This window comes from Danio rerio, chromosome 15, assembly GCF_052040795.2.
Source record: "Danio rerio strain M-AB ecotype USA chromosome 15, GRCz13ab, whole genome shotgun sequence".
Classification (NCBI taxonomy): domain Eukaryota; kingdom Metazoa; phylum Chordata; class Actinopteri; order Cypriniformes; family Danionidae; genus Danio; species Danio rerio.
Genome location: NC_141035.1, coordinates 7,390,251 through 7,404,570, shown reverse-complemented (window position 1 = coordinate 7,404,570; position 14,320 = coordinate 7,390,251). Strand labels below are relative to the sequence as shown.

Here is a 14,320-nt window from a genome sequence, read left to right as displayed (position 1 = left end):
CGTGTGTGACTTTGTAGACAGGTTTCCACAAGTCTACAACTATAAAAATCATGGTTTGACTAACTGCAATAAAATAAATTAGAGCTATTCTGAGAAAATATCAGCGTGAGAGTGCATAGAAACATGTAAATGCAAGTACATGGTGTAGAAAATATAATTCTTCTTTTTTTTATTTCTCAGAGTTATTCTTGATTCTCTATTAGTATGCTGTGTATGCTTTGCCTAAAGAGATGTTAAATCAGTTACCCTACATTCATTCTTTACTATATATATTTTTTATATTCTATACTATATTTTGTATGTTCTGTGAAATTATATGCTAACCAAAACTGGCCTTTGAGGAGATGTATTTTGCATACTAATGAGGCATTTCGCAGAAAGAGCTATCTTGGACAAGAAATATGCAGCAGAAACAATAAAAATAACATGAGTCTCTCGCCTCTGATTTCCTGTGAAAAAGTATTGGAGCCGATGTAGGTCTCTAAGCATGTGCATTTAACTGGTCTTGTTCTTCTGTGCAGAAAAGAGGAACTAGAGATGGTGCCGAAAAGCTGACAGAGACAACCCGCCTTCTCTTCCTTCTGTGTATAAAACTGGGTTTCTAGGTACCGGGCGGTGCAGAGTACCTGACGTTAGTCCCGGTTAGCATTGTATAACGGTTAGACTATCTTGGTGTATGCCCAGAGCTCTGAACATCGAATTATTCATTTGTATTTAATAAATTACTAATCTTTTAAGCATTGAACAATTTCTCCTGAGTTTGAATTGAACACGCATGGAATAGAGGAAAATATTCCAACAATGGAAACAATTAAAGCAGTTGGATAAGTCGGTTGATACTCGTGCAGAACCTTTTGACTTGGGTTCGAATCCCGTTGATGACATGTCAATTATAATTATTTTTCTTTAGATTAATTTTGGTTTATGCTGTTCTGCCACACAAATATTAAATCAACAATGATACACTGAAACCAAGTGAATAAGAATCTTTATTCAATATGGGCATGTTTTGTTGCTGTGAAAAAGTGACCAATCTGCCAATCTGCAAACGTGGATAGTTTGCACATTTGAAAAGGGGCCTCAGTTAACACGGACACCAGTTAAACCATAACACTGGCTTCCTTCAGTTTACTGTTGAGTCCTCAAGCAGAGGTTTACACCGTGTAGACTTGACATCATGTTCATGATTACAGCGTATGAGTGGATCTTGTTAAAATATTGAACACATTGATGCAGCATGTCTTGCGCAAGGTCTGGCGTTTCCGTCTGGTCCGCGTCCTTTATAAACTGTAAACACCGACCAAACGTAAAGTAAAACCGTGTTAAGCTGCTCATGTGTTTGTCACAAAACGGGCAAAACAACCCTCGACCGCAGTCCATGTTTGGTCACCATAAACTTTGATTACGCCATGTACTGCACAGCGTGAATTTACCGCGCTCACCAGCAACAACAACTTTCCCCCACGTCACTACCGGTGTGTGGTACGTTCTACGTCACTTCCGGGGTGTGGTACATTCCCTTTTCGTAGGGAATCTGTAATTGCAAAACACTTTTACAAATCCCGAAACAAATTTACGTCATGTTAATTTGTTTTCTAAAATGTAAATTTGTTTCGTCCTTGGTAAAATTGTTTTTCCTATGTAATTGTGTCTGATGATAGGTAAACATGTTTTTCAAAATGTAAATTTGTCTTGAGCTTTGTTAAAGTGTTTCAAACTTTGTAATGTTGTTTTGCACTTCCCGGCCACCGTACAGTTGTGTTAAATTGCACACTACAAAGTGTCTTTGAGCCGTGCAATGGCAGCTGTATGAGACGGGTTCAACCGCATGTTAGGCACGTATATAAGGTTTCCATACCATACAGTTGACCAGCAAAACATTAAAGCGCAATTTGCAGTGGTCGCTGGTTTGCCCAATATAATCGGAGCGATCTACTGCACACATTGCTATAAAGGTGCCATCTTATGACGCATAAGATTACTTGAATCGGAAACATTTTCATACAATAAATGTGCAAATAAAATATATTGCACAGACTTATTAATGATTCCTACTTGTCTTTTTTCGTAGTAAAGAGTACGCAAAATCTGATATGTAGAGGGGGAAAAAGAAGAATGATGCTGGATTTGAACCAAATTCATGCTCGAACGTGTCAAAACATGTTGCCATGCGTTTAACTGCCATGCAGTTAAAGACACCACAAAATTTCTTTTTTAATGCACTCAGTGCGATGTTCAGAAAAACTCTCCCACTCTAATTTTTTTCTTTTGTTATTAATTCCAGAGGACAAACTTGCAAATAACACCGTTTTTCTCCGGTCTACCTCTGAAAACGGCATCTCCGATTTACATTCTGTTCCAAATTTCTCTTTTTGCTTGCTTTTGCCATTGCATTTTCTTTGGGTTTTGCCAAAGTAGAGTCATTAGCATATTTATACGGGGGAGGAGGCAGGGAGGGGTTTTACGCTCGTCCACTCATTCTCTGTACATCCGAATAAATGTGAAACTATGCGTGTGATTCGGCGTCAGCAGTGTTTCATACATCTGAATTTTTTGTAATTTTTTTAATGTAATTAGATCACAATCAGATTAAATTATAATTTCAGTAATATTAACAAATTCAATTTTAGCTATATAATAAAAACTATTTTAGCTGTTATTATAACTGTTATTAAATTTTATTTCATTTATTTATTTTATTTTCGGCTTAGTCTCTTTTTGATCAGGGGTCCCACATCAGAATGAACCACCAATTTATCTAGCACATGTTTTACACAGCGGATGCCCTTCCAGCTGCAACCTATCACTGGGAAACACCCATACTCTCATTCACACACATACATAATGGACAATTTAGCTTACCCAATTCACCTATAGCTCATATCTTTGGAGTTGTGAGGGAAACCGTAGCCCGGGGAGGAAACTCACGCGAACACAGGGAGAAAATGCAAACTCCATCAACTGACCCAGCCGGGGCTTGAAGCATTCTTCAAATGGTCTTGCCCAACTTAGCCTGGTTTCTCTTGAGTTTTTTTTCCCTTTGCTTTAGTCATTTGGTGAAGTTTGTTTTTGGGCGCTGTCACCTCTGGCTTGCAGGGTTCGGGACTGGAGGGCTGCACGTTGATGGATTTGCTCTTCAGTGTTTGGACTTTCAGCAGTAAAATTCAATCATACTGAACTGAACTAAACTGAACTCTGAAAACTAAACTCACACAGTTTCAATTTACTATAATTTTCTATGTTAAGCTGCTTTGAAACAATCTACATAGTAAAAGTGCTACAGAAATAAAGATGAATTGAATTGAACTTAATTGAGTAGCTCTTTTTCAGGCCCAAAACAGAAAGTGATAAAACTGACTTAAAACAATGAAAATCATCATTTTTTTTTTGTTGTTTTAAACAACATTGTATGCAGTATTAAACAAGTTTTAAGTGAAAACCAAAACATCTGAGGGAGCTGGCAAAAAAAGCTTATTCTGCTCATTTCAGCATTGAGCGGTTCTAGCTCTGAATATCGCTTTTTCAGGCCCAAGACAGAGAGTGATAAAAACTGCTTAAAATAATACAAAAATCATCATTCTTTGTTTTAAACAACATAATAGTGTGTGGGTGTTTCCCAGTGATGGGTTGTATCTGGAAGGGCATCTGCTGCGTAGAACATATATTGGATAAGTTGGCAGTTTTTTCCGCTGTGGCGACCCCAGATTAATATAGGGACTAAACCGAAAAGAAAATGAATTAATTAACAAATAATTATGAATATTCAGAATTACTTATAGTTAATTTAATGAAATAAATATAACACTGACTTTATCTCAGCAGACTCTTTTATGGTTTATTTATTTAGAAAGGGAATTCTTGTGCATAGTTTTGGAAGTTTTATTAAAATTTAATAAGGTGGTAGCAAGGATCTTTTACAGCTAAAGTGATCGTTTCCACGAGGCAAAACAAAGGCAATCTACCGTGGTTATAAAGTGGTTTAATGACTAGTCTAACATGTAATGAAATACATACAATACACAAACAAAAGAACAGCAATGAAAAAAGAGCATTTAGACAAAAGAATGGTAAATCTAACTCAGTTCCACACAACTAATTAGGACCATAAAGTATTGATAAACAACTTAAAAAGGGCACAGTTTAAAACACATGACTTAAGCTGCGGTCACACTAGAGTTTGGGAAAGCGAAATTCTGTTATGCGGCGCTGTGAAAAGGGGCGGAATTAAAAAAGAGAATTAGACATTAAAAAAGCGAGTGATTGCTCCATGTTTTAAATTTCTGTCCAGAGAGGTTATATTTTGATCTTCGATTGGTCTCACGCAGGCAAGTGATGTGATTTCGCAGGTCAGAGTTCACCAGGCTTGAACTTAACACCGCAGCGACCTGCAAAACTTGACGCATGACCCTGCGTTTCCGGTATGAAACATTCACATGTGTATGAATAGAAGTCTCAGCTTAATACCTGCAACTGAGTCTCTCACTTTTCCTCTGAGGATCTTTTGATGCATAGAATATGGAGTCTTCTAAGAAGTCCTTTTGTTCTTTGCGGCACAGATCGGAAGATATGCAAGGCATGTTCTACAGAAATGAGTCCTGTAGATCAATGGTCCGCAATTATCACCGCGAACCAGTCAACACATGACAATTTTACCGCAGACTATGGGATTGGGTTTGTAGGTTGTTAGGTGACCATCAAATGTTTTCTCAGAGCATGACAAGCTGACAAAACATTGCTGTCACTCTGATATAAAGTTTTATTTATAAAAAAAATTACAAAACACTGCAGTATTTGGGTGTTCTGTGCTTGTCGGTCTGAGATAATTAGTCTACCAAAATGTGTGTATTCCATACAAGCTGAAGCTAATTGGTCAGTTCTTGTCATGTGGCTAGAAAAGCGTAAAAAGTCTAGTACAAACTCTAGAAAACACAAGATATGAGAACGTCATTTGTGATCTTCAGCAGTTAATCTAGCACAGACATGGTGCATTCACCTGAATAGTTGTCAAATGGGTTGCGGATCTATTCTTTGGCAGTTCATGGGTCCTTCACTGGGCCTTTTCCCCTTTGCAAAGAAACATCTGTTTCTTACTTATTTTGCAGCTTGTAGGTTAAATTTGGCCGCTCAAGTGACAAATGTATGCTAAAGAATACGGTCATTTCTCAAAAAAAAAATAAATAAATAAAAGATCATTCAGACTCAAATAATAAATAGAACTGAAACAGTTAATGATTTTTTGTGCTGCCTTGTACCAATTAATCCACAAACTGATTCCAGTCCGCAGCCCGTTGATTGAGGACCACTGCTTTAGATGATGTGTTGGGTCCTACTGCACCAATTTTGGGAGTGTAGATAGATTTTAACCATTGGTCAAGTCACACCCATTCTCTATTGACTGACCAATGGCATAAGAGAAAAAGTTGCGATGGAAACTTTCTTTGTTCCTCTTGCTGGTTTTGAGTCAAGACAGGCAAACGTTATCATAATTTAAAATTACACTAAGCATACAATTTATCATCATACCTTCTAGATCATGAGTTTAATCTTTTAAAAACACTGTTGTAATTCATTTAGCCATTAAGCATTGTTCTTATGATGTTTTTTTTTTTTTTGTACAGGAAAAAAACAGTTCACCCTCTTGTCATGAAGTTTAATATTAGCTACAGTTGAAACCAGAAGTTTACATACACTGTATATAAAGGCACATAAACATTTTAAGTTAGGTTATGCTTAATAGCAGAATAATGAGAGATATGTTTTGAAAAATTGTTATAACTTCTTGAAAGTCAAGTTTACATACAATAAGATTATTGCGCCTTTGAAAAAGCTCAGATGATGATGTCAAGGTTGGAAGTTTCTGATAATTTACAACATTTGAGTTAATTGGAGGGACAATTGTAGAATAGTATTCAAGGAAAACCTTAAACACACTGCTTTCTTTTGTGACAACGTGAGAAAATAAACAAGTCACAATCAACAAAAAAGCCAGATTACAATTGGGTAAATTAAATTTGGAAAATACTCATTTTTGGAGAATTTTCCTGTGGTCTGATGGAACTAAGATTGAACTGTTTGGCCATAATGACCAGTGTTACATTTGGAGGACAAAGGGGAAAGTTTTCATGCCTAGGAACACAATCCCATCTGTGAATTATGGGGGCAGCAGCATTATATTGTGGGGCTGTTTTGTTGCAGGAGGGACTGGTCCACATCACAGCATAGATGGCATCATGAAGAAAGAACATTATGTAGAAATACTGAAGCCATCACAAAGCCCTGATCTCAATCCTATAGAAAATTTGTCGGCAGAGTTGAAAAAGCTTGTGCGAGCAAGACAGCCAACATTTGACCACAGTTATACAGTTTAAAAGCAGAGTTAAAAAAATACCAAGGGAAAGCATGTAAACTTTTGACTGTATAATTATGAATAAAATAATATAAAAAAAATATTCTCTTATTAATCTGGCGTTTAGCAAATGTAAATCATTTAGGTAATCCTAATGGACCTAAATAGTAAACATTTGGTATGATTTAACACTAGACATTTTTAAAATATGGTCATGTTCTTTTTTTTAGAGTGTATGTAAACTTCTGGTTTCAACTGTATGTGCACCGAAACCATCTTTTGTACCAGGCAGTAAAAATGTTTTTATCAGCTGTAAAATAGACTAATTTAGCACTGCAGTCAGTGAACATCTGGAGTTTCTGGAGCCAGCCCTCAAAGGCGAGTCGATGAATTGTAGTTTCAGTTATTTCCATATTGGCTTCACATGGGAGAGCAGCATGTTGCTGCTTGGGTTTGACATATCAGCTAGTTCTCATCCTGGATCAGCAAACGTGCAAAGGACTGAGCCAGGACGACCCGATTAAACTAGGTCAAGCTGCATTTTTTCTTTAATCCTGTCTTTCTTGATTCCACTTTTGTGCAATACGCCTCTGATGTCTTCCCATTGATGCTTCAGATTTTAAGGTCTCTGCACAAATAAGGATTGACAAGGAATAAGTGTCATCACATGAGCGAATGTGATTGGCAGTCCTGTGAGCCAATTGTGTTAATAGTGTTCCGAAAGTAAACGGTTCCTAAATTTGAAGTGAGAGAGAGAGAGAGAGAGAGAGAGAGGGAGAGAGAGAGACAGACATACAAACGGTTTGTAACAAATCCTTATTATCGTCATTGATGTATGCGTTTCACCCATCTCAGAGAGTTTCTTCAAGTGCTGCTAATCCATCGGACTGTTTTTGGATTGTGACTCATTCACAGAAACGAATATGGCAGGATAATGTTATTAGTTTTAAAATCTCTCCAAGTCTCAAAATAGGAGTGACAACCATACCCTAAAACGCTGATAGTATAACTTAAGATTTGACATTTACCGGATTAAAATTGTAGTTGTATAATATTTACTTTCATAGTTGTGACCAGAAATGTATATTATTGGTGAGGTTTTTTGTGACCTCTCTGTAAAATACACAATTTAGTAACAATGTGAACATAAAACATTTATAAATTATTATTGAACAAGTAAATTTTTTTTTATTAAAGTACAGTGAATTTTAACCTATTATTTATTGTCGTTTTGCAGTAAGCTTTTAAAACGAATGCGGTTTTAATATATTGAAAAATATTTGTTAAATAATTTTACCGTTATTTAAATAAATTTTTAACTTGTATTATTTAAACGTATATGTACCTTGTTATTTCATACTGTATGTTTGTTAACTTTATAACATTAAGTTTCATGTATGATATTACTTGTATAATTATTACTGATTGATCAATTGAACTGAATTAACCCATTAATTTCAGCTTAGATTAAAATGTGAGATTATTATTTTTTTACAGTAGAATGGGTTATCCAGCCATTTATTTTTATTATTTTATTTATCACATAATGTTACATAAAGTAGATTAATCATAAGCTAAGTGATAATTTAATATTTACTTATGTAGAGCAAACACACACAAACAAACACCGAAACACATACATGCAGTTGTCAGGGGCACAACAGTCAGTGATATGTTTTCCTTATCAACGTTTTCCTTATTAGCTAACAACATATTCAAATTAATAAGGAACATCCCATAAGATGCCTGATATGAATCTTACTTAAACAGTTGTCAGGGTGTTGGGTAACAATCAGTGGATGTTTCCCTTATCAACACACATACACACACAGTTAGCTTAACTTATTTATATGCATTCATTTGTTTTCTTTTGGCTGAGTCCATAATCAGCGACCTTCTTGCTGTTAGGTGAGCCGCCCTGCCACCCTACCAATTTATATGCACCCTTTATAAAATATACAATTTAATTAGTTTGAATACATTCTAATTATCAGAATTATGATGAATTAACCTGATTACAATCTAATTACCAGAATTATTATATATAATTTAAACTGATAATCTAATTACCAAAATTCTAAAATATATAGGATTTAAATAGATTGGTAGTAAGAATCGAATTACCAGAAAGAATAAACTATATATATATATATATATATATATATATATATATATATATATATATATATATATATATTAAGGGTGTCACGATCCTCCAAATTCTCGATTCGATTACATTTTCGATTCTAAAGGCACGATTCGATTATGAATAATTAATTAATTAATGACCAATTAATTATTTGTAGCCTACCGTTTAAACTACCTGACCTGGATGGTCTTTGTTTTACCCATAAACAAATCATACAGTAAATGAATAAAGGCAAGTTACACACATAATTAACACCTGTCAATCACTTTTCCTGGGGGAATCGTGAATAGGCAGTGATTTGTGTCGTTATAATGGCGTCTGTAAAAAAGACGCACAACCAACAGGAACCAGCCAACAGTATCTGAGGTGTTCGCTAAAATGACTAAGTACAAGTGAGTGAAAGATTGAAGCAGTCATCTGACTGCCTGGACCTGCTGTCTCGAGGGCATGGATGTGTGTGCGTCTGTGTCTGTGTGGTCATGTGATGTGCATTTTCAGAGGTAGTGAGGAAGGAGGGCTGCTCAGAAATGCTACACGCCACTGTGGATGTCAAATCGTTGTCGTTCTAAAAGTGTAAACAGGACCTGAGTGTAAAGTGTAAACATACTTTTCGCGAGCGGATTTGCAACGGGGGCGGGCGGAGGATCGCGATGCCGGTGTTGTCTATCGGACGAACCGTACGTAATACGTACATAGCAGAGCTAGCAAAACTGTGTTTTTTTTTGTCGACAACACGAACGTTGTCAACATAACTCACTGGAAATCCAAAATGCTTACACACCGGCGACTTCATTGAAAGAGGAGAGGGTTTAAGTTCTGTCGACGGGTCTCCTGCTTCTGCAGTTTAACAAGCACTTCAACAAGCCTGTTTTTTTCCCGCTTTGCAAGCCAAGCTGACGTGACATGGGGCGTGGCAGCATCGACGATTCTATTTTTTGATTCGATAATCGAAATTGAGAATAAATTTCGATCGATTTCGATTAAAAATCGAAATCGTGACACCCCTAATATATATATATATATATATATATATATATATATATATATATATATATATATATATATATATATATATATATATATATATATAAATGGATGGGGTGTGACCTAAGTCATTTATCAAATTTTGACAGTAGCAAAAAAACATATTAGCTACTATAAATTGTGTATCTTTTTTTGAAACTTTAATTCCAAGCCTATGTTACAGCTTTCCCTCTCCCACCTGCCCAACAACAAACAAAATTGCAGTTATAAATAGAAATTAAATGAAAACAACTTTTATTCATATGAAATGGGCAAGACAGAGAAAAATCCACAATTAAATTAACAGTGAAATCAAATATGAGCTGTGTAGCATACAGCCGCATGAGCCCATATCTCTTTGATAAAACATTTACAGTAGCACTTTTACATTGGCATATTGCAGAAAGGCATCAAAATGTGAAATCCCCTAATAGCAGGAGTAAGGTCAATGGACATTTGAGCATAACCTGCTCGAGTACAAAATTTTATTTGTTTGATACACACAACTCTTAAGTCTTCCTATCTCGTATACTAAACAGTACATGCCCAAACATTAATGCAATACACACAAATATCTCTGGAATGTTGGTCCAAGGCTTTTGCATTGTTTTAATAATATCACAGTAGAAAACAATCTTTCATCCCATTCGCACAGTGTATTCAGTGTAAAAATAACATGCTCAGTGCATCTATACACGTCTAGTCACGTAGCCAAAAAAAGGAAAAGCAGCACTACAAGACAGCATGTTATCAGTAGTAAAACATTGATTATTTCTGTGATTACTACTGAGCTGTCAGTAGACAGTAGCTTTCATGACAGCTAGACCTCCCCTTTTTGGTCCTCTTGAGTCTTTTGTGCAGAAATTCTACAAATAAGCTGAAACTGAATAAACTGTTGAAATTCTGAATTTCCATTTTGAATAGGAATACAACAGGAATACAGTAAACCCACAGTGACTTAAAATAACAGGCAAGAAAAATGAACAATTTTCATGGACTGTACCATCAAATAACCGGTTTGGCTACAATGTTGTGCTTAGGATTAGATTAAGTATCTATTTTACAGCTGGCACTTCATGAGCTTTGCTCAACAAAGAGAAGTAAAGAGGTAAAACATTGGAGAAGGTCCACCATCTACACAGTGTCTGTTCAAAGTTTTCTTCAGTGAATCTGTGTAAAACCTCTGTTTTTTTACAGCAATTTCTGCTATACTGTACATAAAGTAGTATTGCGGAATAAAAATAGTGCTTTAATATGACAATGTTTAAAAGCCATAAAATATTTATACCTATAACATGATTCCAGTGTTTGTAAGGTCATTTCTTTTAATAAAGTCCTGCAAATGAAAAAAAAATAAAATAAAAAAAATAAAATAATAAAAAACAGAAATCAGTTACAAATAATGTTTCCTGTGCAGTGAGGCACATTTTTACCTTTTGATCCTCTGAGCTTGTACTCATCCATTTTTGTCAGTCCCAATATGGTAACGCTTTATGTTTGTATGGTTATATGGAGGTCAGAGGCAGATGATATTGTGCAAGCTATTTTTTGTTTTGTTTGTTTATTCCCGCAGACTATAGACCTTTGATGATTATTTAGATCCATGCAATTTGTTGATTAATTTTCTAAGATCATAAATAAGTTATTTTTACTGAAATAGTTTTACTGCACTTAAATCACTTAATGGTGAAGTCTAAGTTCATTTGGAGCTCAGTATTAGTGTTTCACTCATTTTATGAAGGGTGAGCCACAATGTGGGCCATCCAGTTGACTTTGGTGGTCCAACTCTCTCGCAGAGCTTCATCAAACTTCTGCCGGAACTGTTTGAGGGCCTCCTCATCAGTTTTGCCTAATGCCAGAGAGTCCTGGGAAAAAAAAACACAGGTGAAATGTTCAGACAATTCTGTAATGTTTAAAAAGTTTTGCTTTATGATACATTGAACAGTTCAATCTATTGTTAAAATGTGACCCCCCCCCCTCTTTTTTTCCCCTGACTTTATCCAATTTTTGCAGTAAACAAAAAAATAAAAGCATAGTACTTGTCATATATGTTTATTAAATACAACAATAGCAATACAAAGTACATCTATACAAGTGGAAACAATATAAAACAGGAAGAATAGAAATTTTAAAAGCAATAACAACAAATCTAAGTAAAGGAATATCTATATTATTAACTGTATATACTGTGGAACAGTGCAAGTTTTTTTTTTTTTTTTTTTACATGTCTCTATATGAGTCTATTAACTGGACTAAATATCTAATTTAAATGATAATTAAATGTGGTGGCAAATCTATCCTTAATAATGTGATCACTTAAAATATGAAGTCATTGATTGAGTGTGTAGTATTTTTTTCTTCATGAAACCCAAAGGTAGACAGAGAGGTTTTGTGTTCTTTAAAGAGATTAAAGGTATGGAAGGGCAGTGTTTTTATAGTATCTGAAATCTGATACGGTTAATATGTATCATCTTTTCACAACTGATCTAAAGATCAACAGGGCAAAAATCCTGCATGTAAGTGTTGTGATAATAAGTGTTTTTTATTCTGTGCAAATCACAAGTCCCATTTTAAAAAAAGTTGCGTGGCATAACCTGTTCTAAAAATATTCTTTGACATGATAGGTAGTCATGTTAAAGGTATTTCTGCACAGCAGTTTCTAATAAACCTGAATTGTGGTGTTGTAAACATCTCCCAGTGTTCCACTCATACTTCATTTCTGTTCATATGATTTGGAAGAGAACAATTTGCAGTTGAGTTTGACAGATACATTATTATTCACATAACTTTGTATGGAAAAAGCGTATTTCTTGCATTCGGTTAAAAAGTGTGTGAAATGTGTGTGCAATATATACAGTTGAAGTCAGAATTATTAGCCCCCTGAATTATTAGCCCCCTTTATTTTTCAATATATTCTGTTTAACGGAGAGAAGATTTTTTTCCAACCCGTTTTTTTTTTTTTTTCTAAACAATTTTATACAGCTTAATGTAACATTTAAAGGCGTAACGAGGTCAATTAGGTGAACTAGGCAGGTTAGGGTAATTAGGAAAGTTATTGTATAATGATGGTTTGTTCTGTAGACAATCGAAAAACATATAGCTTAAAGGAGCTAATAATTTTGGCCATTAAAATTTGTTTCAAAAATTAAAAACTGCTTTTATTCCAGCTGAAATAAAACAAATAAAACAAATAAAAATTTATACAGATGAAAAAATATTATCAGACATACTGTGAAAATTTCCTTGCTCTGTTAAACCTTATTAGAGAAATCTTTAAAAAAGACAAAATATATATAATTCTGACTGAAATATATATATATATATATATATATATATATATATATATATATATATATATATATATATATATATATATATATATATATATATAATATATTACATATATATATATAATATATTACATATATATATATATATATATATATATATATATATATATATATATATATATATATATATATAATATATTACATATACACACACACAATGTTGTATTTGCTTAATACTTTGATTACCTTTAAATACTGTATATCTTTGACAGACGTGAGCTCTGGTAGGCCTGCGGTGAGCATGAGAGCAAAGAGTGTGATGAACAGATTTCCATTCTTTCTCAGAATCATATATGCCTCCTCACAATATTGCCTAAAACTACACACAAAACAAGCACATTATATACAGAACATTAATCAAGGATTTTATATATATTTTATATATATATATATATATATATATATATATATATATATATATATATATATATATATATATATATATATATATTGTGTGAGAGCGATATGCAAAATGATGAAATATGCTTAAGGATGTTTGTTACTAACTTTCCAAATTTCTCTGTGTTGCCTGTTTTTCCCTCTTGAATCACGTGGATGAAGTCATGTGTGAGGATGAAAGGAACACGTTCCCGCTTAATCCCAAACTTAGACTTAAAGTTTCCCAGTATGTGCCCAAAATCTATGTGGAAAAGCTGAATTACAGACAGACAGACAGACACTACGTTAGTATATAGCATTTTATTAGAATGACATTTTAGAAGACTACACATTATGTGGGAAAACATTAAAATGGCTTCATATATACAGTAGTTTTCCAACCTACCTGCCCTGTACTGCGGACCATTATGTTGTCACTGTGGCGATCACCAATGCCCAAGACATAGGTGGCAACACAATAACCAGCACATGATAGAGTGAACTCCTCAATGGCTTTGTCCAAAGCATCCCTGTTAAAACATCATGATGCCAATCAGATTTGAAACTATTTTTAATAAGAAAATGCGTAACCCTTTAGAATAACTATCCCTTATAAATGACTTGTAAACTGTATTTTAATGATTTTTAACTATACCTAATATATTGGTAATTGATCATGAACAAGCTGTTAGTAAATTACTTACTAAAGACTTGTTAAGTATCAGTTAATATTTTATATACGTTATTGGGACGTTTTTCTAAAGTTGCAAACATTCTTCATTTATTAACTGTTAGTAAATGAGGAACAGTTGCAACTTTAAAATAACGTCCCAATAACATACATAAGCTGATAACTAACACTTAACTAATATATTAGGTCCCACTTTATATTAAGTGGCCTTAACTAATATGTACAGGAATTGATAGTTTTTACAATGTACTTTTTGTATATATGTATTTACTGTGTACTTAATATTGATTAAATACATGTATGTAATTACATCTGTAATTAACTTTTGTTATTACATTTGTAAATACACAGTTGACCATCGCTTACACCTTAACCCATCCTTA

General features: G+C 34.1%; 1 protein-coding gene across 1 annotated transcript in view; it reads right to left on the bottom strand.

The window, feature by feature from the left end:
* Positions 1-9,756: 9,756 nt before the first annotated feature.
* Positions 9,757-14,320, bottom strand: part of pik3cb (phosphatidylinositol-4,5-bisphosphate 3-kinase, catalytic subunit beta) — a 96,953-nt gene continuing 92,389 nt past the window's right edge. The window contains exons 22-25 of the mRNA XM_087283485.1: positions 13,653-13,776; positions 13,376-13,521; positions 13,055-13,187; positions 9,757-11,383 (exon numbers count right to left, since the gene is read on the bottom strand). Of these exons, the coding sequence (XP_087139611.1) occupies positions 11,252-11,383; positions 13,055-13,187; positions 13,376-13,521; positions 13,653-13,776 (535 nt within the window). The 3' untranslated portion in view covers positions 9,757-11,251. The remainder of the gene's footprint in view (positions 11,384-13,054; positions 13,188-13,375; positions 13,522-13,652; positions 13,777-14,320) is intronic.